Genomic DNA, 24,749 nt, shown 5'->3' with positions numbered 1-24,749 from the left:
AAACAGGAATAACACACACCACAGCAGAAGCAACAGTCTGTTTATATTCGCTTCTTAAGCGATGCAGAGAGCTTAGTACACACTATCCTTTGAATAACAATAATAGCTTGTGACATTTTTCATGAAGTAGTTTCAAGTAAAGATACAATAAGCTGCATATATTGTTAACATTGAATCATATCGTAATATTTTTTTTTTTGTTACAAGTAGTTCAGCAAGACAGCACATGAAAAAAAAAAAGTACAATCCAAGAAAAGTATCCATTAGACCCTTTGTTCCAAATACAGTACTTCAATAAGCACCACCATTTCATGGGGGATTACAAATGCATACATCATTTTGTATCAATTCTCATTTCTCTCTAACAACAAAATACAGGCCTCTGTCAATGTGACAATACAAATATATAGCACTCTATCCAAGGGTGACTAACAGTCTGGTTGGGTGATGAACCAAGGATGCATGACCTGAGGCAGTTCACAGCCTGCTGGAAAGTGCACAAGCCCCTGTTTAAACAGGTCTTCAATACATACCCTTCAACTCTCACAGTCAACTAGCAGAATGTATTCCTACTTATTTGATACATCCTCTTTCCTCTACTCTGCGTTTTCTAATGTGCATTTCAGAAACCCTTGAAAATGTTGTAAAGTGACACAAAATATGTGTTTTTTTGTTTTTTGCATTTAAGGTACTTAAGTTTGAAGTTGCTACCAAGGGGTTAAACAAGAAACATAACTATATAAACTGATATCCACCCTGTGTTCCTGGGTCGTAGGTTATTTACATCAGGCAGGACGGTGCCACGACGACAGCAAAAACAATCGGAAAAGAAAAGAAGCTGTCATGTCAAGTCTAGTCCAGGTGAGACTGGAGAGCGAGTGTAGCTGGGGCAGGAGGAAACAGGTGAATACAGTACAGTACATGCTGAAGGAGACTAGGGCAGAGGGAAGATCTGTAGTAGTGCAGTAAGCTGAAGCCAATACTCTTTTCCCCTCCCCTGTGTCTCCTATCCCTCCCTCCCTCCCTCCCTCCCTCCCTCCCTCCCTCCCTCCCTCACCTGTTAAAACAGCTAAGCTTATTACTACCTGGGTGGTTGGGACTGGGCTGGGTGGTAGAGGTTTGGGGTTGAAGTATTGCTGAAGGCGGCCCACAGGCCAGGATGCTCAGTCCGCTGTGCTCACCAGGCGACACACCCCCCCCTCGATGGCCAGGGACTGGCCTGCCACAGCACCAGGAGGGAGGCGGGAGATGTGGGTCTGGGGGGAGAAAGAGACCAATGAATATGTATAAAATATAAGAACAGGGGAGGAATGAAAGATAAGGAGGGATCTGGGGGGGGGGGGGGTCCAGGGGAAGAGAGGGTTAGGGAAAGGGGGAGGAGGATAGTTAGTTAGTTCATCATTCTTTGCTTAAAAAAATGTACCGCTCAGTTACCCGTTAATGTGCGTCGGTCTATCCAAAGCTAAATGAACCGAAACTGACATCCAAACTACTAAGAGAGCGCTATAACAGAGACTATTGTACACTGAGTCAATACCCTGCTAACCACTGCAACTCCATGACCACAGGAAGACTGCGCATAAAGGACGGCCTGTTGACAAGCACGCTGGAAGTGACCACACAATAAAACTCCAAATAGAGCTTGGAAATGGTTCTTGTTTGTCTGTGAAAAACACCATGCTTTAGTGATATGATGTGTTTAAGAGCTGAAAGACCCCAACATTAACACCACAAAGGCGGCGAGTGTGTGTATATATAGCACACTGGCAATGCTAATTTTATGTTGTGGTTTTGACGTTCAGAACAATCATACAGTCATTTGTTCTCGGCGTGAGATGGAAAAACAAAACGCGTCACAAAGAAAGACGCTCATTGTCCTCAGACAGAGCAGACTGTTTACCCAAACTCAGCTCTTTCCTCTGTCCAAGACACTCAGTTTAAAGTGGTGAATCTGGTCAGAGAGGTAGGGGGGGGACACAACCAGCCAGACAGGACCCCCACAGAACACAACCAGCCAGACAGGACCCCCACAGAACACAACCAGCCAGACAGGACCCCCACAGAACACAACCAGCCAGACAGGACCCCCACAGAACACAACCAGCCAGACAGGACCCCCACAGAACACAACCAGCCAGACAGGACCCCCACAGAACACAACCAGCCAGACAGGACCCCCACAGAACACAACCAGCCAGACAGGACCCCCACAGAACACAACCAGCCAGACAGGACCCCCACAGAACCACTCTGCTCCACGGGTACACAGACGCTTCACATCCATCCCCTACGCATCCATCCCCTACGCATCCATCCCCTACACCAGAGACCCGCAGGGAGGGAAGAGCTCAATGGTTAGAGCATTGCAGACCAAGAGGTCTCTGGTCCTGGTCTCTGGTCCTGGTCTCTGGCTCTCTGGACTACAGTGACCTCTCTGACAGTCTTTCACTGGGACACATGGGCGGTTCTCGTCTCTACTGGTCAGACATAACTGATGACCTCACATCCCTGTGATGACCTCACATCCCTGTGATGACCTCACATCCCTGTTTACAGGGATGCATCACTGTGTACTGGAGCTGAATGCAGGAGACTAAACACAGGCAAGCCATACTTAACTGGCGAGTTTCAAGCAACAGTAAATATCTACATCTAAAAGACTCTGGCAAGACCAAATACGTTTGACTTTAATTTAAAAGTCTGGCCTGGGGTCAAACTGAGTGAAACTGAGGCAACATTTAATTTAGTTTTTCAAGATGTTTGTTCCTCAAGAAGAAAAAAAGAACCTACAAAGTGGTACTGTGTTAAAGCACATATTTGGCACATCATATATCCCTAGATCAGCAGTGAGTTCTGAACACGGCGTTATGCTGGCACAGGTGTCAAGAGAGAGCTTACGTGCTCACATTCCACCACCAACACACAGACCGCATTTAGCATATCCACAGATACTGATATCCCACACGCTGTGGGACTGCATTGAACCCTGTACAGACACAGGTAAGACCATGAGGACAGGGGGAGAGAGAGGGAGGGGAGGAGAGAGAGGGAGAAAGAAGGAGGGGGGGAGAGAGGGAGATAGGGGGAGAGAGGGAGGGGGAGAGAGGGAGAGAGGGAGAGGGGGAGGGGGAGAGGGGGAGGGGGAGAGAGGGAGAGGGGGAGGGGGAGAGAGGGAGAGAGGGGGGGAGAGAGAGGGGAAGAGAGGGAGAGAGGGGGAGAGGGAAGGAGAGAGAGGGGGAGAGGGAAGGAGAGAGAGGGGGAGGGAAGGAGAGAGGGGGAGAGGGAGAGGGGGAGAGAGGGAGAGAGCAAGAGAGGGCCACTTTGAAATCGGACCCGGAGCCCTACAACAGTGCCCTCTCACATGAGGACACATCAGCTACATCAGCAAAACAGCGGGCAAGGCACGGTGTGCACGCTGCGAGCAGAGCAGAGATTAACACACCGTCACTTCAGACACCCTGCACCCCCCTCTTCCAGAGCTGCTCCACTGAGGACACCCTGCACCCCCCTCTTCCAGAGCTGCTCCACTGAGGACACCCTGCACCCCCCTCTTCCAGAGCTGCTCCACTGAGGACACCCTGCACCGCCCTCTCCAGTGTTAGTTACATGTCCTGACAACCAGCTGATTAGACCACAGCTTTTCTTTTGCCATGAAAATTTAGCAATTTTCTCAGGAGGTATATTCAAACAGAAGGCAGGGGTCTGGCTGTGGTTCAATGATGCTTCATGCAATCACATTTCCACTCCATTTTGCAGCTCTGCAGTTTTCAAGAACCTGCCTCTAGAAGAAAACCAGACAGATTCTTCCTGAATACGCATTCGTTCTTTAGTTTATATTTTTCAAATAAACAGACAAATACTGGATGTATAACAACTTGAGGCAGGCCTGCAGCTAGTTCGGAATAAAACCATAAGTCATGAAAACAAACAAAAATACTACTCATAAATTATGAAAACATGTTTTGAATAATTTTGCCACAAGGACTTAAAATTCTATTATATTTAACTTCTTTTACATTCAGTTACATGTCAAACTTGTAATTTGAGGGAATAATTTTAACAGTTCGTAACAATGGGAACTAAGTCATCTGTCTGTCATTTTCTATAAACCGTTCTGTGTTCTACTACACAGCCTGCTACCTCCCAAACTGTACACCTACAGTAAAACACAGAAAGACTCCCTTTTCCACTGAACGTGAGTAAATCAATCAAGTGTTTAGGTCCAGTAGAGCAGTGTTGTGGGAGCCTTACCTTGGCCTTCCCATCCTGGGCAGACATGTACCCCACACACATGCTCTCTGTTGTGTGGCTCCACAGGAACTCCACTGGGGAGACAGAGGAGAGAGGAAGGGAGGGAGAGAGACAAGAGAGAGAGGGAGAGACAAGAGAGAGAGGGAGGGAGAGAGAGGGAGGGGGAGAGTGAGGGAGGGGGAGAGACAAGAGAGAGAGGGAGAGACAAGAGAGAGAGGGAGGGAAAGAGAGAGGGAGGGGGAGAGAGGGGGGGAGTGAGGGAGAGAGGGAGGGGGAGAGACAAGAGAGAGAGGGAGGGGGAGAGACAAGAGAGAGAGGGAGAGACAAGAGAGAGAGGGAGGGAGGGGGAGAGTGAGGGAGAGAGGGAGGGCGGGAGGGATGGGAGAGGTCAGTAAAGGAGAGATGAATAAAGAGGAAAGATAAACAGCCGAGTGAGGAGAGAGAGCAGGGCGTGGGAAGATCATCTGGGTGGGGTTTAGTCCACTGTCTCACATGCTGTACAGTTACACACACAATAAAGTTTATATCCAACCCAGGAGAATAACGTGGTTATTTGACAGCTGGCATTGCCCGCACAAATGTGCCAAACTAAACCCACCCACAAAACATCATGAAAATATATGACATACAGTTGCAGTGTTATTGTGAAGGAGGGCTGAGGGCTGGAAGTGAAATGCAATTACAGCGACACAAAGATGTGGTTACGAGACACGGAGGGACGGGTTCATCTCTGAAATCAAGGCTGCGCACCCTGTCCAGCTGAACACCGGCTCTGTTCTCCCTGGTGGACACGGGACTCACCCCGTGTCACAACCAGCTCCAGACCAGCCCTGTGTTGTAAAGGTGCAGAATGTTTGTGTGGTATTTTAGGAAATGTCATCAAACAGGATGATGAAGTGAGCATCGTTGGCAGAGGACCATCCATGTGCTGTAAATCCTAAATGAAGATGTCTTCTTAGGACAGAGAAACAGTGGGCCCAGTCTCGCTCGATCACCCCCTGCCAGTTACACAACAGCATCATTGTTTTCACAGCGGCTGTGGACTATCGTTAGTGTGTTCACCACTCACTTCCAGTGACAATGAGGCAGCTGGGATGTTTGGTCAGTGCACACCTACACACACCTACACACACCTACACACGTTGGCGGGAGATCATCTGTCAACATGAGCTCTTCTACTGTCTGGCCCCCCAATGGTGGAACCACCTCCATCAGAGACACTGACTGTCTCTCCACCTTGACGAATAGGCTTAAGACGCACTTGTTCCAGGAGTACAACGCTACTTAGGAATGATTTGCTGGACCTGATGTTTCCTCCAGGATCACAATGACTCTTATTGAGAGACTTGTTGCTCTTGTTGGTTAGTTGTAACCGACTTAAAACTATTGTACTCGCTGTGAAATATATTTTTGTTGCTTGCTTTTCTCCACAGGTACACTCTTGCACTTTTGAGGTTCATGTTGTTTAATTGTGACTTGTTTAACTACATGCTCTTATGGTTCTTCCCTTTGGGACTTATTTGGTTTTCACAATGTATGTTTCATGTTTTGGCTACCCGCAAGGTTTGGGGCATAAATGTAATGTAAATGTATCATGAGAGCAGAGGAAGTGTTCAGGCAAGTCGTTTTCGGAGGGGAGAGTCTGGGGCAGCTGAAGAGCGTTTCAAAGCTTCCCTTCAAAGTGACCATCTACAGCAGGGGACCCCAACCCTGTTCCTAGAGAGCTACCTGCCTGTTGGGTAGGCTAGGGGTGGGAGTGGAGGCAGGGCTCTTCTTATCTGAGGATTAGTGGTCGATTCATTGGTGGGAGGTCTCTGTTTGAACCAGAGACCAGGGGTGTGAAACCGGAGTCTGATTGTGGTGGTTTAGACACAGACCACCCGCCTGGCTCGCCACAGCCCCATCCCTCCCTCCCCCCTCCCCCCACATATCTGATGACAGAAATACCCCACCGCTTGTTCTCCAGGGCCTGTTTGGAAGGAGGGGGTGTGTTCTGGGCTAGGAGAGCGAGGGTTCTTACCCAGTATGGCCTGGATGTGGGGGTTAGGAGAGCGAGGGTTCTTACCCAGAATGGCCTGGATGTCCTGAGACGGCTGGGCTTCCACGCATCTGCAGCCCCTGAGCACGATGACCCCGCCCAGGACACAGTCCTCGTTGGCCAGGAATGGAGAGCCTGGGGACACGAGTGGAACCATGAACACACATCCACTGATCCGGTCCTGGGTCAGTGTCTACAGCCCTGCATATCGCTTCTGAACGCTTCAAGTGCTCTGCTTAGCTGGGCCAAACCAAGCAACTGCTAGCAATTACTCTGTCTAAGACCATTGTTTTATTGAGCAGACTTGAAAAACGTCTGGTCCACGTCTACAATGGGTTCATTTTAGCACATAATAGGCTAATGATAGGTGATGTAATTACTGTTCTTCACACAGTGTACAGTCCCACTGCAGGAGGCTTCGCTTACACCAAAACATCCGGCTTCATTACAGGTTAAGGGATCTTCACAGTGAATGACCAGTTTGTGTAGGGCTTTCTGCTCCTGGTAAGAGGAGATATTGCACATTCAATGGGAACAAAGCAGGCGTAATAACAGACATATCTAAATGGAATGGACTGGGGTATAAGTTTGTGTCTTTGACATGGGCTAAGGACTAACTCTAGCGCTATACACTCCAGTTAGAAACATAAAATATTGCAAGGAATCTGACCATTTCATAAACCTGTTATTGTTGCTTTTGCACGCAATAGTTTGTTTTCTGAGTTGTATGTCAGTTTTCTGTAGAAATGCCCCCTTTGTCTGACACTCCATAAAAGTTTGGACTATAGCTTGGCCTGCCTTCACAGAAAACCTTGGAATTTGTGCCGCATTTTGAGAGGCTCTTAAATTTCCGTTTAGTTAACTATTCCATACTAAATTTGAACTTTGTAAACATGCCGCAAGATCAAAGATGTTCACTTTGTTTGGAATTTGTATATTTATCTTCAATAAAATCTAAAACTGACAAAAAAACATATATAAAAAGTTTCTATTTGTGTGGTTTGAGTTTGTGTCACCTTTTCTATAAAAATAGATACTTTCTCAGACCCTGTTCATGTCCTCATCGTTTGACAAAAGGCAATTTAACAGAAAGCCATTGAAATCAAAATGATAGCATTGCTAAATCAAAAAACATAGGCGGTTATATTTAGACAACTCAATTTAAATGTATCATGTAACTGAAGTGGGAGTCGTCCACATCAGAGACAGAGCCATCATCCCTCCTCGATGAAGCAGGATTTATTGAGCTTTGTGTAATATAATGGTGCATGATTTAGAAGATTAACAATAATTGTCTTGTAAAAGACTCGCTCAATCTCTTCTAAACGACCTGTGCTGCATGTCTGTGTCAGAGCCAGCCAATGGTGACTTGACTTCTGAAGTGGGACAAACTGTCCATGTTTCCACATCCAATCCAGTTCTCCCTCCTCTCTCTCTCTGCTCCGCTCCTCTCTTCCCTCCCCTCCTCTCTCTTCCCTCCTCTCTCTTCCCTCCCCTCCTCTCTCTTCCCTCCTCTCTCTTCCCTCCCCTCCTCTCTCTCCCCTCCTCTCTCTCCCCTCCTCCTCCTCTCCCTCCCTCCCTCCCTCCCTCCCTCCCTCCCTCCGCTCAGCCCCAGGTCGTGCTCATGGTCCCAGAAAAGGAGCCAAGTGTTACTAAACACTGACCACTTCTGAAAAATCTGACTAAAAAACATCTTCAAATAAAATGTCAACAATATATTCATGTCGCCTGAAAATGACACCAGCTGTCAAATATGGATCTGTGGAACATTTGCGGACCTTGTTGGAGCACATGTAATGGACCCGTAAATCACAAGCTGTCTGCTTTGATCCCCAGTTTGATCCCCGTGTTGCCAGTTGTTTGCAAATGTTGTATTTTGCTTCAGTTTTGCAGTGGAATATCCTCCATAGTAAACAGATGCTTGGCTGACAGTATCTGATTTGATGGTGAGGGACGTGGGTGAGGGAGGGGGGGAGGGAGGAGAAGGAACACAGGGTGAAGAGGGTAGGTGAGGAGTGGGAGGAGGGTGAGGGAGAGAGGAGGAAGGGTGAGGATGATGAGGGAGGGAGGAGGAAGGTTGAGGATGGTGAGGGAGGGAGGAGGAAGGGTGAGGATGATGAGGGAGGGAGGAGGAAGGGTGAGGATGGTGAGCGAGGGAGGAGGAAGGGTGAGGATGATGAGGGAGGGAGGAGGAAGGGTGAGGATGGTGAGGAAGGGAGGAGGAAGGGTGAGGATGGTGAGCGAGGGAGGAGGAAGGGTGAGGATGGTGAGGGAGGGAGGAGGAAGGGTGAGGAGGGTGAGAGAGGGAGGAGGAAGGGTGAGAGAGGGAGGAGGAAGGGTGAGGGAGGGAGGAGGAAGGGTGAGGATGATGAGGGAGGGAGGAGGAAGGGTGAGGATGGTGAGGAAGGGAGAGGATGGTGAGCGAGGGAGGAGGAAGGGTGAGGGAGGGAGGAGGAAGGGTGAGGATGGTGAGGGAGGGAGGAGGAAGGGTGAGGATGAGGGAGGGAGGAGGAAGGGTGAGGAGGGTGAGAGATGGAGGAGGAAGGGTGAGAGAGGGAGGAGGAAGTGTGAGAGAGGGAGGAGGAAGTGTGAGAGAGGGAGGAGGAAGGGTGAGGGAGGGAGGAGGAAGGGTGAGGGAGGAGGAAGGGTGAGGGAGGAGGAAGGAGGAAGGGTGAGAGAGGGAGGAGGAAGGGTGAGGGAGAAGGAAGGGTGAGGGAGGAGGAAGGGTGAGGGAGGAGGAAGGGTGAGGAGTGGGAGGAGGAAGGGTGAGGGAGAAGGAAGGGTGAGGGAGGAGGAAGGGTGAGGGTGGAGGAAGGGTGAGGGAGGAGGAAGGGTGAGGAGTGGGAGGAGGAAGGGTGAGGAGTGGGAGGAGGAAGGGTAGTTCCACTCACTGATGAACTTGTTCTGCATGGCCCCCAGCAGTGCTTGGTGGGCATCATCAGCCTGCATGGCAGAAGAACACTCCCGAGCCAGCATGGTGCGGATCAGATGCTCCCCACAACCTGGAGGAGCACACACACACACGCACACACACACACGCACATACACACGTACGTGAGAGGACGCACCCACAGTCTGGAGCACACAAGCCACCCACCTCACCACACAGCATATGTGTGAATGCTAACCCCTCAATGAAAACAAATCCACAGGCATCAACGTACACAAGTCCCACGTAGAGAGGCCTGATGTCAGGACGGTGAGATGTGTTAGTAGAGCTGGCCGTGAGCAGCTGCTGTGAGGGCCTCTGTTCCAACTCTGACGCTCGGCAGGTCTACTGCATCTGACGAGCGCTCTAGTTCTGCTCCAAAACAACAGCAATTTGTTTCAACGAGCCAAGAGTCGTAAAGAGATCAAAGAGAACGCAGATCATCCAGAGGTCTCACCTCCTCTCTACTACAGACCTGTCTCACCTCCTCTCTACTACAGACCCGTCTCACCTCCTCTCTACTACAGACCCGTCTCACCTCCTCTCTACTACAGACCTGTCTCACCTCCTCTCTACTACAGACCTGTCTCACCTCCTCTCTACTACAGACCTGTTTCACCTCCTCTCTACTACAGACCTGTTTCACCTCCTCTCTACTACAGACCTGTCTCACTTCCTCTCTACTACAGACCTGTCTCACCTCCTCTTACCTCCACACCTGTCTCACCTCTCTACTACAGACCTGTCTCACCTCCTCTCTACTACAGACCTGTCTCACCTCCACACCTGTCTCACCTCCTTATTACTACAGACCTGTCTCACCTCCTCTCTACTACAGACCTGTCTCACATCCTCTCTACTACAGACCTGTCTCACTTCCTCTCTACTGCAGACCTGTCTCACCTCCACACCTGTCTCACCTCTTCTCTACTACAGACCTGTCTCACCTCCTCTCTACTACAGACCTGTCTCACCTCCACACCTGTCTCACCTCCTCTCTACTACAGACCTGTCTCACCTCCACACCTGTCTACAACAGACCTGTCTAACCCCCACACCTGTTTAACTTCCACACGTCTCACCTCCTCTCTACTACAGACCTGTCTCACTTCCACACCTGTCTCACCTCCACACCTGTCTACAACAGAGCAGGTGGATGTGAATCACCACACAGATCCAGAGATGGATAGCCCTCTAAGTTCTGCCAGATTGTATGATGGAGTTTGTTTTTCTATCCGTTATCATTTGGTCTGGGTGAGCCCCAGGTCTCAGAGAGTATCTAAATATATGTTAAATACATCTATAAAAGTTATATATAATGCATAAAAATACAGATTTAAAAAAAGGGCATTGGCCAAGCTGTTACATGTAACACCTCTAAGAGGAAACAAATATTTGGAAATGTTGAAAGTATGAGTCTAAAGACCTCTAGTGTAATCTTGGCTAGCTAAGGCTCTGGAAATGGAGGGAAAAAGAATCTGAAAGTGAAAACAAAGGACTTTTGGCAAGCGCTCAAGAGTAAAGCTGTAAAGACTAAAGAAAATAGCCTTGTTGTTTCTGTAAACACAAATGAAGGCCCCATAAAATATCAGGTAACTACAACAGAACCGTACGCAGGTTGGTTACCGAGGCAACAAAACGCCTGAAGTGATCTGAAGTTCTTTTTTAACAAGAAGCAAAATGGTGGATTGGCCCGCTACCTAACCCTGTGTATTCTGTTTACAGTAAACTGCTATGCATCGGGGGGAAGGGGTATCTCACCAGTGGGCCTGGAGCTTTAACAAGGAGAGTGTTTCTGTGAGAGCTAAAAGCCCACAGGAGAGAAATGTCAATAATATAAAAAAAACTAAGACATGGTGTGCGACAGCCAGCCACGTAGAGAGGAAACACTGAGGGGTTGTTCTGAGCTCTCCACAGCCACGGCAACAGGAAACACAGTGCGTAAAGGTTAAGAAGGAGGGCAAGACAGAGAGGAGACAGAACGCAGGGTGACTGGGGAGGATAGGAGAGAGAGAGACAGAGAGAGGGAGACAGAGAGAGAGAGACAGAGAGGACCAAACTCCCAGTGTCAGAACCAAAATGATTGTTTTTTTGCTTCTTTTGATGGGAATGCCTTTCAAGTTTGGGAAATTAAAAACAGGTGTTGAGCTGGGACACACATTTCTCCCTTCCCCATCCCCATACGGAAAGCGTTTTCAATTTTGACTCACATGAAAGGAATACCCACACCATTGGAGGATGAGGAGGGCGACAACATATGGAGGGAGAATAACTGGTTCTAAGGCCGGGATAAGAGTGGATCCCCTAAAACAATACAACGAAGCCTTCAGTCGAGAATTAACCAACTCAAACCGAGGGAGTGGGAAATGGCTGGTGTGTCTGGTGTGAAGGAACACAAGGAGCAGGACTGACAGGACTGTCAGGGCTGTCAGGAGCAGTGGCAGCAGCTCTGTCTGGGCCTGTCTGGTGTGCTGCAGAGCGCACCAGCCGTAAGTAGGCTAGCCTCTTCACAGGACCGGGTCAGGGCCACATTAACGACGTGACCCTGACCCGCCAGAGGGGGCATTAACCCCTTCTTCAGAAGCGGAGCGCTCAGGGCCACCAGCCTGCTTAACTGGGGGTGTTGTCGTCTGTTCCCCATGAACGCAGGGCCGGGGCACGGTGGAAGAATGCCTCACAGCAACAAGGACCCGCTTGGGGCCCTGTCTGGGGCTCAGGTGGGCTTCAGGACCGATCTCTTTCCTGCCCATGTCCCTGGCCAGGCAGCACTTGGACCCCGCTCCCCTTGATGCGGATAACCACTGCCCTGGGAGTCTACTTCTGATTAAATCGGGCCTAGACTTCTGGATGATGGGGTTACGGAGACAGATAGCTGAAAGCCAGAGACCCAGGCAGGGCCGGAGGGCTTGGGCCCAGGCAGGGCCGGAGGGCTTGGGCCCAGGCAGGGCCGGAGGGCTTGGGCCCGAGGGCTTGGGCCCAGGCAGGGCCGGAGGTCTGGGAGAATGTTGTCTTCAACCTCCTACGCTGAATACTCCCTCAGTCCAGCATGCTACGATACAGAGGTGTGCCTCTGACTACAGCATGCAGAAGCACAGGAACAGTAAAAGGCAGTTATAAGCCGTTCCTTGTGGGCGTCACACAAAGTCAGTAGCAGTTTTACAGGGTGTCTCGCTGTTAGTCACTTCCTCCTCCCGAGAATTATTTTAATAAAATTATAGGCGGCCCTTTTTCACTGCATTTCCTGGCACCTGAACCCTTCTCTCCGCGCCCGTGGTGACGAGGAGAGAGATCAGCTTAAAGCTACAGCGCTGAGAAAGTGCCCGTTATCTCCGCAGCCCAAACGCACACGACCCAAACGCCAGCCTGTCTGGTCACATCAGCTCCTCTTCCTTGAGATGCATTCTGCTGGAGATGCGCGTCAAAAGGAGTTAATGTCCTTAGGACCTGAAAGAAGAACACTGTCTGCCAGTTTTAAAGACCGGAGGACAATATAGGCCGAGAGTCTATTCAAAAACCTACATGTCTGTCGGACCTTTATGCCGCAAACTACAATGTTGATGTCCAGTGTATGAATAGCAGTGCTCTTTCATCATCACAGCAGCTTTTAGAGCCAGATGCTCCATTCTCCTTGTGAGCAGACCCAGGCATGCTCACATACGTAGCAGGAATACGTTAAAAAGACCTACAAAGGAAACGGTTTCTTCATACGACAGACTGCGTTAGTTTAAAACCTAAAGACCCCCGCGCCTTAGGGAATTGTCTTGCCAAGAAGCAGGCAAAGCACTAAATCGAATCTAGCTTCAAAAGTATGTCCCTTTCCATGTGGGTGCAGACATTTCACATATTGTTGATATTCTATTCTGATATCTGCACAAAGGCCTCAGCAAGAGGGGAAAATATTCACATTTATCAGATGTTGTGCTTCCCCCAAAAAATGACCCAGAGCACGAAGTCATCATCACATGATTCCACGTTTCAGACCAAGAATTCAATTTCCAACTAAATGGTGCTGCTGTTGAGCGCTTCTCTGCTCTCTCCCACAGTCCTACTGACTCTGTCAACACAGTCCAGCTGGTGAGCTGTCTTCCTGTCATATATGAACCAGTACCCTCCATCTCCTCCAATCACAACATTCTATCACAATCAGGACCGAAGGAAGAAGTTCACCCAGACGCAACGGAGGACAAAACAACAGACGGTGTTATGATAATATCAAACTCTACTCAACTCCTGTCTTTCAAAAATGAGTTTGGCAACTCTCACTGACCCTTAAAGCATGGCCCCTCAATGGCTAAACCTCACACAAACAGGTTCTGACATTGAGGAAAGCAGTAGTGCCAAATCTGTATTGTATGAGTGTGAGTGTCCTCTCTCTCTCTCTCCCCTTCCCCCCTCTCTCTCTCTCTCTCTCCTCCCTCTCTTCCTCCCCTCTCTCTTTCCCCTCTCTCCCCCCCTCTCTCATCCATCTCCGTTTATGAGAGCGACATGAAAGTGAAACTCTACACTAACAAAACAGAGGTGCTGTGTGGAGGAGAGCCGGCTTGTTTCTCAGTGGTTGAAGGCGTTGTGAGGATGCGTCACAGTGGGCCTACGATGTACATGTCATCATCTGGATAACCTGCTCCAGACGTACACCTTGCTGGTTTTAGACTGGGGGGGAGAGGGGAGAGGCTGGGAGGGGAGAGAGAGGCTGGGAGGGGGGAGAGGCTGGGAGGGGAGAGAGAGGAGAGAGGCTGGGAGGGGAGAGAGAGGCTGGGAGGGGAGAGAGAGGCTGGGAGGGGAGAGAGAGGCTGGGAGGAGGGGGAGGCTGGGAGGAGGGGAGAGAGGAGAGAGGCTGGGAGGGGAGAGAGAGGCTGGGAGGAGGGGGGAGAGGAGAGAGGCTGGGAGGGGGGGGAGGCTGGGAGGGGGGAGAGAGGAGAGAGGCTGGGAGGGGGGGGGAGGCTGGGAGGAGGGGGAGGCTGGGAGGAGGGGGAGAGGCTGGGAGGGGGGGAGGCTGGGAGGAGGGGGAGGCTGGGAGGAGGGGGAGGCTGGGAGGGGGGGGAGGAGAGAGGCTGGGAGGAGGGGGAGAGGCTGGGAGGGGGGGGAGAGGCTGGGAGGAGAGAGAGAGGCTGGGAGGGGGGAGAGAGGAGAGAGGCTGGGAGGGGGGGAGGCTGGGAGGAGGGGGAGGCTGGGAGGAGGGGGAGGCTGGGAGGGGGGAGAGAGGAGAGAAGCTGGGAGGGGGGGAGAGAGGAGAGAGGCTGGGAGGGGGGGAGAGGCTGGGAGGCATTCAAACACTTGTTAAGATGCTGAACCAGGAAGAACACAGACACATTCAGGCAGACAGTCAGTCAGTCAAGAAGAGGGTGATTTCTGATACCTGAGGTACTCACTGCTGTAGAGTAAGGATTGACATTACAGGCATTCTCAGCCCAGCAGCCACATCCATAATGAGCAGCCTTGAGAGAGAGAGAAAAGAGATATTTGAGTTAGAAAAAGGTCCAGTATTTAACATCCATATCATGACTGTAGAGGGCTACTAGGGTTGTCATCATATTGAAGGAATGATGCTGCTGGTGGTGTTGGTGGGAGGGGAGGAGGTGTGTATGCCGCTGGTGGTACCTGGCCGACCCTGCCTGAGTGCTTCATCGCCAGGCCGCCACTGGAGACAGCCGCCGCTACGTTTCCCTCCTGGTCCACGACGATGGCCCCGACCGTGTCCAGGCAGCCCGACACCTCCTCCTGCAGGACCAACACATCAACACCGGGACCTCAACCCACGCGGGGGGGGGGGGGGGGCACGCAGAGCAGGGGCGCGCGGAGAGGGGGGGCACGCGGAGAGGGGGGGCACGCAGAGAGGGGGGGCACGCAGAGAGGGGGGGCACGCGGAGAGGGGGGGCACGCGGAGAGGGGGGGCACGCAGAGAGGGGGGGCACGCAGAGAGGGGGGGCACGCGGAGAGGGGGGGGCACGCGGAGAGGGGGGGGGCACGCGGAGAGGGGGGGGGCACGCGGAGAGGGGGGGCACGCGGAGAGGGGGGACCCGCAGAGAAGGGGACCCGCGGAGAGGGGGGGCACGCGGAGAGGGGGGGCACGCGGAGAGGGGGGGCACGCGGAGAGGGGGGGCACGCAGAGAGGGGGGGCACGCAGAGAGGGGGGGGCACGCAGAGGGGGGGGGGGCACGCGGAGAGGGGGGGCACGCGGAGAGGGGGGGCACGCGGAGAGGGGGGGGCACGCAGAGAGGGGGGGCACGCGGAGAGGGGGGGGCACGCAGAGCGGGGGGGCACGCGGAGAGGGGGGGGGCACGCGGAGAGGGGGGGGGCACGCGGAGAGGGGGGGCACGCGGAGAGGGGGGGCACGCGGAGAGGGGGGGCACGCGGAGAGGGGGGGCACGCGGAGAGGGGGGGCACGCGGAGAGGGGGGGCACGCGGAGAGGGGGGGGCACGTGGGGCGGGGGAGAAGACTTCATTGTGTGGTTCTGGGGGTCGACAGTGCTGCTTTTGTTTGGTGCACTCAGGTTGTGCTTTGGCAGTGAGAGGTGGTGTAGGACAGAAGTACTTTACCGGAGGTCTTGTCAAACAAACTCTTTGATATTCAATAATAACCAGAGCACGTCAGAACAGATTTTAATCACTTTGTGTCATGCAGATTTAATCATAGAAATATGTTGTTTGTCTTTTCCTTTCATTGGTTCTTTCATTTGCTTTTGGACATGTTTGTTTGATGAGAGGTTGTGCTTCTTGATGTATTGGCCTCTAGAGGGTAGGCTACTAGTGCAGATGTTCCTCTGATACACAATCAGCATTCAACGCACTCCGTCGTCTGACCTTGGAGTGGGGATGGGTGCAGCTCAGTGGTTAGAGTTTTAGACTGCAGATCTGGTTCAGGTTGCAGGTTAAATTTACCCTCTGAGTCACTTTGGAGAAGAGCACCTGCTAAATAAACACATTATAATAACATCTCCAGTGAGCCAAGTAGATGAGGCCGTTCCAGGAGGGGAACGTGTTAAATCGCTCTCTTTCGTTCCACATTAGGGAGACAACATGCTGTTTTATTTGAAAGCACAGTATTTGAATCCACTACAGTTTTATATTCAGCTATGCGACTATCCCTAATCTGCACATATGGAGCAGGTGTTTGTGCCTTCATCAAACCACCATACAGAAATGAACAAGAACATTTTTATGGTTTGGCAAACATCAGCCATTTTTGAAAGGCATAAATTTAAAAACAAAAAACGTATGAAAATCTAAACCAGACGTGCTGCAATCAATATCTGTCATGAAAACCACATGACTGACAGTTATAGAGGCCCTATTCAAAGCAGTATTTCTCAAATGGAAGCTATTTGGAAGTCATCTTTGTATTATAAAAGCTTGACATTTGTCTGGGGACAAGAACATCTATGTAAATCAAAAACCTTCACATAAATACACTTGTATCTCAAAGCTCTTGAATCCTGGCTCAAGAATTGGGCTTGGGAAAGAGCCACTACAGCGATTGAGGGCAGCTAAACAGGCTAGAATATGAATCATTGGGTGGGACATATGAGGGAAAAGAAAAACAATTAAATGCCTTTTAATCCTCATTAACAAGCTCTCGGATGCCTAGATAAATCAACAGGAACATTAGGCTGACTAGCCCCCCAAAAAACAAACAGTCAGACCAAGCTGCTATCGTTTCTTCAATTAAATTAATATATGCTTGAAATGGCGAGGATTAATCAAATAAGCCTGGGTAAACAATAGGACTGTTTAAAAACACAAGAAAACTGCCTCAGGCACAGGGCATTCCCACGAGGTGCAGCCCCTGTTCCAAACTCTCAGAGCCTCTCCCCGCCTTCCATCTCCTTCCTCAGAGGCCCAACACTGACTAATGACTAAATGACTAAATGTAACACCACAGCGATGACAGACGCATCCTTCAACTGTTTGTTTTTGCTAAAAGCGCTGGGTGAAGGTTCTCACAGGGGTTGGAGGTTGGTTTAGGTGCAGTTCTATGGGCGTATGTGAAGTCCTCTGTGACACTGCTTGTAAAAAGGGCTCTACAGATCAAATTGGATTTGATGTTACCGGCTACCTCATTGGCTGGGATCAACGAGGCAACACACAGCAAAGAATGCCATCAAGTGACCACTCCTGCTCTCCAGCTGTGTGTGTGTGTGTGTGTGTGTGTGTGTGTGTGTGTGTGTGTGTGAGAGAGAGGGTGTGTGTGTGTGAGAGTGTGTGTGAGTGAGTGTGAGAGTGTGTGCGAGTGTGCTCATGTAAATGTGTTTTTCTTTGATAGTGAGTAATTGAGGCGTCCACACCCTCTTGTCTCCAGGTCATTATGCTGTGGTTTCCTTGCAGGGGCACATAACACTAGTGAATTACAGGACTAGGCAGATGTTGGGCCTTTTTTCATAAGCATAATGATGTCAAGACAAATGCTTCTGCTGCACTGCATTTAGGCCTAATTAAATCTACCGGCGGATGAAAACGATGAAAAAAAAAAAAACATTAACAAGAACAACTCCTCTGCTTTCTTCCTAACCCCTTCAAATACTCGACATCTGTCAGTTCCAACCACTCTCTTCTCTCAAAACTTTTCTAATTACCCAATACCCCCTCCTCCCCCCGTTCAGAATATTTTTAGACTAGCTAACCATGTAAAGTCAAGCACTGCGTTCTTCAGTTCCTAACGGTAGAGGAACCACTCACGTTTTCACTTGATTGTCGTCTTCTCTTGGTCTGGTTGAACCCAGAGTCCATCTTCTCTGCAAGCTCCATCTTGTGTTTGTTCCTCTTGTACGCTGATAAACTGAACTCTGCAAGGGCACAACAGAAGATCTCTCAGGTCAATCAGTCAATCAAATTTAATCTGTGCAGACCTTTTTACAAGCAATTCAACTCAGGGATTCAGAGACGCCTGCAGATCGGCAGCCCACAACCACCCCAAACCCTCAAGGAACCACCTCTGTCCTGCAGCCAAACAGACTGACCTCCTTCTGGACTAAATAGTAGACAGTGTTAGGGAAGACACAGACTCACAGGCTAGGCAGACAGCTACGGTCTTAAGACAATGTAAAACAGTCTGTGTTATGGCTGTTATCAATAGAGCTACGCCCTATCTACTAACGGTAAGTACACAGTAAGATCCAGTGGTTTTTGATTACGGTTCAGTGACTATGAGCCAAGGAAAAATAAGCTTGATAGGCCTGCTATTAGAGGCATTGTTTATAGAACCCTTTCTGTTCAGCTCATGCCCAATCTTTTAATCAAAGAGGTCCAGCTAGTACAAATCAGCGCAATTAGAACATTTAGAAAATTCAATGGAATGCAATCAGGGCCAGTTAAAATAGCATGGGAGCCAGGGCTCTTGAGGAGCGACCAAGGCAAGAGAGCCAGATGAGAAAACAGACTTTATGGCTTCTGAATCGTTCATCAGTGCTTTAAAGGGGATGGCGTGAAATTACAAGACATCAAGTAACTTAAGTTACACAGAGCAGCTAGTGCCACAGCATGCTCACGGGACGCATGAGGTACCACTGCCCTTCCAGCGCGCACTCTACGATGGAGAAAAACAAGACACTCCAGACATCATCAGTGGTTCCAGCTGTTTGTAAAGTCTTTGTCTTGAGTTCTTCAAGCACTGCTGTGTCCTACAACTACGGGAGTGCCAGCTCTTTTCAGTTTACGGTCCAAGTTGTGTAAAATACATGAGGCGTGTGATGAGAGGTTGTATCAAATCTAAATCCAGAAAAGTGAACAATTGAATCAATATTAGGGGTGGGAGGAGCATGTCTTTCATACGTTTTGCTTGAAAGCACCCTTTAAAATAGCAGGCATAAATACTTCTAACAAAACCTAGTTCAGTCCACTCTTTTCTTATGGAGGTCATGGTTCATTAATTCCCCATTAGATCAACATGTTCCCTCAACTGATAGACTTATTCTAGCTTGAAAACGGTAGTATATCAAGTTAGTATAGGTCTATATCAAGCTAAAACAAGTATATCAAGTTAGTATAGGTTTATATTGCGCTAGAATAGGTCTATATCAAGTTAAAATATGTCTCTGTCAAGCTACAAAAGGTCTATATCAAGTTATAATAGGTCTATGTCAAGTTAGAACAGGTCTATATAAAGTTATAATAGGTCTATATTGCGCTAGAATAAGTCTATATTGTGCTAGAATAGGTCTATATCAAGTCAGAATGTGTGTGATCACTGATACTTACTGGTGGCCATCTTGTCTGAGGGGCATGGTGGGATCCCATGACCCACCGCCCAGTCATGCGCTCCTCGGCCTACTAAGAAGCTGAGCCAGGAGAACAACACAAACGTGATACAGCTCATATGACATTAAAATAATATGATATTAAGAGTCATAGAAAACATATTTACCAGGGGGGTATTCGACCCGCAGACAGCTTCCCTTTCTGTGCTTCACTCAGCAGTCTGTTAGCCACCAATACTGGGTTTTTTATTCCTGTGAAAACAAAACAAGACGCTTTTGACCTGTACAGATAAAACCTTCAGTAAGTTTGCTGGCTCTGAAAAATAGAAAGAGAGAAATTACTTGGAGAAATGTGGGCTGGAAACACAACACGGCTTTGGAAATCCAGGCCAACAAACTTTCATTTGTCATGTACCAATTTTATGGCTGAGTGTTACATCATACCCTCTAACAAAAACAATCTGTTGTCCTTTCAACTATTCTGAAATGCCAACTTTCACCTCCAAGCTTCTCTTAATAGCACAGCATAAAGGCACATTCAAGAAACCTGCTTTTGCTGGAGACACTACACACAAAAGTCTAATAAATATTGAGGAGAACATGTCCTGTTGATACAATCCAGGTACAAATTGGGTGGTCTAATGAAAACCAGAATCCCCCCCACCTTATAGAGAGATTTTACATACTAGCAACACTGAAGCCATAGTAGAAGTTACCCACCACTAATGGCGCCTACAGCTCCGTAATGTAATGATTTCCCATCCATGATGCTGGCGTCGCACTCGATTTCCCCCTTCAGGTTTAGGTTGGAGCCCATTCCAGCGTTGGTGAAGGGAGAGTCCTGGGAATGACAGGACTGTGTCAGAGACTGCAGACCAGTACAGTCTCTGTTGAAAAGGTTTTTAAAGCTAAAACTAGGCTTAATCCATGTCTGGGAAACTGGGCCTCGTAGCATAGCCAGTAGCCTTTAGTTTCCCTGGCTGAAGGGGAACAAACCTCGAGCTCCACCAGGGCTGCAGCCACAGCCTCCACAGCCAGGGCCCCAGCCTTGAGTCTGTCCACCGCCTGGAGACCAGGGACACAAAGACACAGTCACACCACAGTTCTAGAACAGTCACATAAGTAAATAGTAAATGGTCTGCATTTATACAGTGCTTTGTTCTACCTTAGCGGCATTCAAAGCGCTTTAAAACTTTTCACATTTGATCATAGAACTGATAACAAAAAGATTTGCATTTGAGAAGTCAGTACCTTTCCCGTGAAAATGATGGATTATTTAACAACCCCCCCCCCTCCCCCCCCGCCCAAAAGGTTTATCGTTCCACAAACTTGAAAGCAGAGACCGTGGAGCTTTATTACATGGAGGCGTGTAGCGGCTCTGAGCTGTGGGGTCAGCTGAAGGGTGGTGGTGGCGTGTTATCAACACATAACTCACATTCTCTGGCACGCACAGCCTCCTCTCCAAAGACCTGACCTCTCCTTTCATCCTGCTGGGTCGCTCACTACCCACTGTCTGAGGTCTTCATCTCAGGCCGTCTCTTCATCAAGATCACGCTATCAGATCCCCTTTAACTCAATAAGCTATTGTTCTACACTACCTGGGACATAATGCTGGCCTCATTCGTTGACCTCAAGTAGCACTAAAATGTTTTTTTTGATAATGCACCAGAAGACAGTTGTCTATACATCAGTTGACCAAGCTGATTGCCAGGCGCAATAAAGGATGTATAATAGAATAGATGTATAATAATCCCCAGAAAGGACATGTGAAAATGCTAACTCACCCTCTGGCAAGCTCTCTTGCAGACATGTTTGTATTCCTTGGCTTTTGATTCCGAATGATATCCTGCCCCTGAAAGAAGAAGTTATCAAAAGTAGGTCAAATGATTCACACAGTAGACAAAATATGGCAGTCAAGTCACAATTTCTTATTAGAATTAGATTTTAAAATGCTTAACATTTCACATTAAGTACAGACCAAAGGCTGACAGAAAGATCATGGCAGATTACAAATGTAAGTATATTCAGACAGAAAAAAAAACGTCACCTGCATGCACCAGTACAAAACCAACGGCTTTCGTCCTGTCATTCTTGCTCGAGACTGCATCCTGTTTTGTTGACCATGAGTTGGCCAGAGTCGGGGCGGGTTGCCGCTCCTCGGCTGAATTCAATTTATTCTCCATCCCCTGTGCATAATAACTGTATGTGCATCATGACCCATCGGCTCCTTCAAAGTATGACATTCTGACTTGACACCTGTTTCAAGCAATGAGAAAGAGAAAAAGACTATGCAACTGATATCGTTTTCAATAAAACTTATGTCAGGGATTTAGGTCATGCTTTCTGCCGTTTGACAAATAACAGTGGCTACACTTCAAAGTATCTCAATCAATGAGTTGACATACCACGACTAACTTCTTCGGTAACTTCAGCTATATGTCTACAAATCTGTTATCGTTAAGCCTTACTGCTCGCTAAAACAAACATCTGGGGTGTCTAAACTGGACCTACTAGTAACTAATGTTAGCAAGCTCATTTGTTAGCTAGCTACACTTACGCATTACATAATTTGCATAAATGTACCTACAAAAACATGCTATACAAATTAAACGGTCGTGGCATTCACACAAATTAGAATTTGGTCTCATGCATTCGCGACAACGAGTAAAGTGTGACATCTAGTTTATAGCCAGACAACTATATGCTAGCTAGCTATAATGTTAAGACTTATTAGCACGAACTAGACTTACGTGATTATAAACTTCGTCAGCTCGTTAGCTAACGAACTGTCATAAACGGAATATATTCAAGAAAGTATGTCAATTGTTACCGGGAATTTACATAAAATACCTCACTGGATGAAGACTTTGTAGCTTCTGTGCCGCTAAAGCTAGCTAATGATATCTGGCCACCAGCAATCACTTCCTGGTTCAGACGCACGTGGAGAAACCACTCAAACTTGAACGCTCAAAACAAAAAACATTGCCCCACGTGTTCACGTGTTGCACATGAAGCAGCATAGATATTAGTTTGATTTATTGAGTTATCGAGTCATGCCACTGATTTGGAATTTGATAGAATCAAATATATTCAATAGAAAGTACACAGGTACACGTCTACCTTTTCGCATATATTGATGTCATTAGTTACGCTTACCTTTCTAGTTCACATTTGTGAGAATTAAACGAACGATTTGTATGAACTGAACTACGAGCTACTGAATAACTCACAAATAAATTATTTGCTTTGCTGTTAATCTAATAACTCCAACCAATATGCAGTCAAAGAGAGTCTTGTAGCTGATCTTACTCATCTGTCAGCAGGTTGTTAAAACCTTCAGCGGTAACACCTATGTAAGCCCTGAATCGAGCCAGTTCCAAGTTATTTCTAAACCACATTTACAAACAACCAGTGTAAGCCAAAGCGCTATACAATCAGCAGGACAAAATAAGGCGCAAAAATAACTAATATTTACTGAATAGGATAGCATTGCTGTAGGCCTACAGTTGAGTACATAATATAATAGGCTTGGAAAATAAATACAATTTAGACCTCATTCCGACCCCTCAAAACCTGGAAAAAGTCGAACCTCAATTCAATAAGTAGGCTACATTAAGAACTATCCATTGTGTAGACGTGAATACGTGTTTCATGTTCAGGCCCATTAATAAGAAAGTGATCTGTGGAGCAGAGGGCAAGTGTTAGAATGTTTTCATTAGCTCTTTACCACTCAAAGAATAAACCTTTTTCCGCAAAAAACAGTTGGTTCAACTCAGATAGCTCTACTAACTTCTACAGCAGCCATTCCAAACCTTTTCCACTTCACGGCCCACTTGCATAGCTCAAATATTTATGTACACCGTTAATTGTCATTTTGGGAAGATCACCCAAACTCTTCGTAAAAAGCGTCTTTTTGTTTGAGAGAAAAAACGCAACTTTTAGCTACTAGAAGTTGTTCACAAAACGTGCATTCCGAATGCGTTGCTTTTAATACCGCGAAGGTTCGGTAACACGGTTTTTGAAGAATGTAAGTTTTTGAGGTGAAAAAAGCCGCTAACGACTAGCTAACCAGCTTACCACAGTCACAAACGTCACTAACGTCACAAACCTGCGCGCGTTTACCTACACTTATGACTTCAGTTCAGAATGGCTCCTTAGCTCCGGGAGATAGTTAACTAACTACTAGTAGCTAAACACCAAAAAGACAGATGCAGAAACTCCAGACATAACACCGGCGAGGGTGAAACAAACTTATGTAGCGTTAGCTAGCTATTTTTTCCAGGCTGTGATATCATCACCCTGTATTTTCGTCAGTTTTAGCGAAAGGTTAGGCTTACTTCTGTAAAACGGAACCCATCGTTCAGGTTAGCAAACGCATCCTCCGCAGCAGTAGTTAGCAGAAGTAGTTACTGTACTTAACAACAGCCGGCGTCTACAGGTGAGTTGACTAAATCCTGATGTGTGATCGCTTGTTGCTAGCTACTAAACTAACCACAGTTGGCGAAATATTTCGTCAGCTCTGTCGTCCCTGTCTTTGCTCTGTTGCTGCGTTAGTATTGGTGGGACAGATTAAACTGTTAAAGCAATAAACGAAAGATTTGTTCTTATATCGGTACCGAAAATAACGTTAACAGGTTGAAAAAATATTTTCAAAAAATATTTTTCGAAAACACAAAAAACCTTTTTGTGTGTGAAAAAGTTACCAAAGTTTTTGTCTGTTAAAGTTAACTTTTTGAGATGAAACTTAGGCTACAGTCCCAGACAGTGAGTGACCTTACATTTTCAGATAATAATGTAATAATAATAGGCCTACACAAAAACAACTCAACAGAAAAAATACATACGATACAGGCCTATAGGCCTATTACATTGCAAAACGGTACGACCTTGGTTAGATTTGAGAAAAACATGCTATAGTTTTGATCTTCCACTATACTGTACAATGAATGATCACAAACAGAGGTCTATACGGGTGGACTAAAAAACGACTAATTATTCTTTAATCATACATGTGTGGGATAGCAATGTTTGTTTTGGCTCAAGTCGGCAGAGGCCATTAAGAAGGATTGGGGCTCGAGCGTCAACGAAGGGAACAGCCAATGGGCTTAGTTTTTCGTAAGGTCTCTGGAAACCGTGTCCGTTGTGACTGGGTTGCCAGGTCTGTGTGACAAAACCAGCCCAATGGCCAATCAAAACCAGCCCAAAACCAACCCAATGGCCAATAAAACCATCCCAATATCAGAACTCAAAATATGCCCCTGCCAAACCATACACACTGCTTTTAAAGTCCAACAGCATTGCTATCATTGCCAAATGTATTGTAATATCTACAAAGTAACAC

General features: G+C 48.0%; 1 protein-coding gene across 3 annotated transcripts; it reads right to left on the bottom strand.

The window, feature by feature from the left end:
* Window positions 1-1,044: 1,044 nt before the first annotated feature.
* On the bottom strand, window positions 1,045-23,849 carry tasp1 (taspase, threonine aspartase, 1). Of its 3 annotated transcripts, XM_062464352.1 has the most exons (14): window positions 22,159-22,333; window positions 21,456-21,664; window positions 21,193-21,260; window positions 20,405-20,473; window positions 20,129-20,249; window positions 19,576-19,660; window positions 19,410-19,489; window positions 17,892-17,998; window positions 14,817-14,936; window positions 14,575-14,653; window positions 9,181-9,291; window positions 6,317-6,424; window positions 4,252-4,325; window positions 1,045-1,256 (listed from the first exon to the last, which is right to left on the bottom strand). In XM_062464352.1, the coding sequence occupies exons 2-14, from the start codon at window positions 21,589-21,591 to the stop codon at window positions 1,164-1,166; spliced, it is 1,251 nt and encodes a 416-aa protein (XP_062320336.1). In that variant the 5' UTR covers window positions 21,592-21,664; window positions 22,159-22,333; the 3' UTR covers window positions 1,045-1,163. The 3 variants fall into 3 exon arrangements, with proteins under 3 accessions (XP_062320336.1, XP_062320335.1, XP_062320334.1); XM_062464351.1 differs by lacking the exons at window positions 4,252-4,325; window positions 22,159-22,333 and adding an exon at window positions 23,746-23,849; XM_062464350.1 differs by lacking the exon at window positions 4,252-4,325 and having other exon boundaries at window positions 22,159-22,334.
* Window positions 23,850-24,749: the final 900 nt, after the last annotated feature.

This window comes from Osmerus eperlanus, chromosome 6 (genome assembly GCF_963692335.1).
Source record: "Osmerus eperlanus chromosome 6, fOsmEpe2.1, whole genome shotgun sequence".
NCBI classification, from domain to species: domain Eukaryota; kingdom Metazoa; phylum Chordata; class Actinopteri; order Osmeriformes; family Osmeridae; genus Osmerus; species Osmerus eperlanus.
This window is presented reverse-complemented; position numbering and strand designations above follow the sequence as displayed.

What these genes read in the sequence shown, in the direction of transcription:
- tasp1 (XM_062464351.1), bottom strand. Translation starts at nt 21,591, where the DNA reads ATGGAGAATAAATTGAATTCAGCCGAGGAGCGGCAACCCGCCCCGACT. An exon ending in TTTTGTACTGGTGCATGCAG is followed by an intron (nt 21,261 to 21,455) that starts GTGACGTTTTTT and finishes TTCTTCTTTCAG; the next exon opens with GGGCAGGATATCATTCGGAA. An exon ending in GCAAGAGAGCTTGCCAGAGG is followed by an intron (nt 20,474 to 21,192) that starts GTGAGTTAGCAT and finishes CCTGGTCTCCAG; the next exon opens with GCGGTGGACAGACTCAAGGC.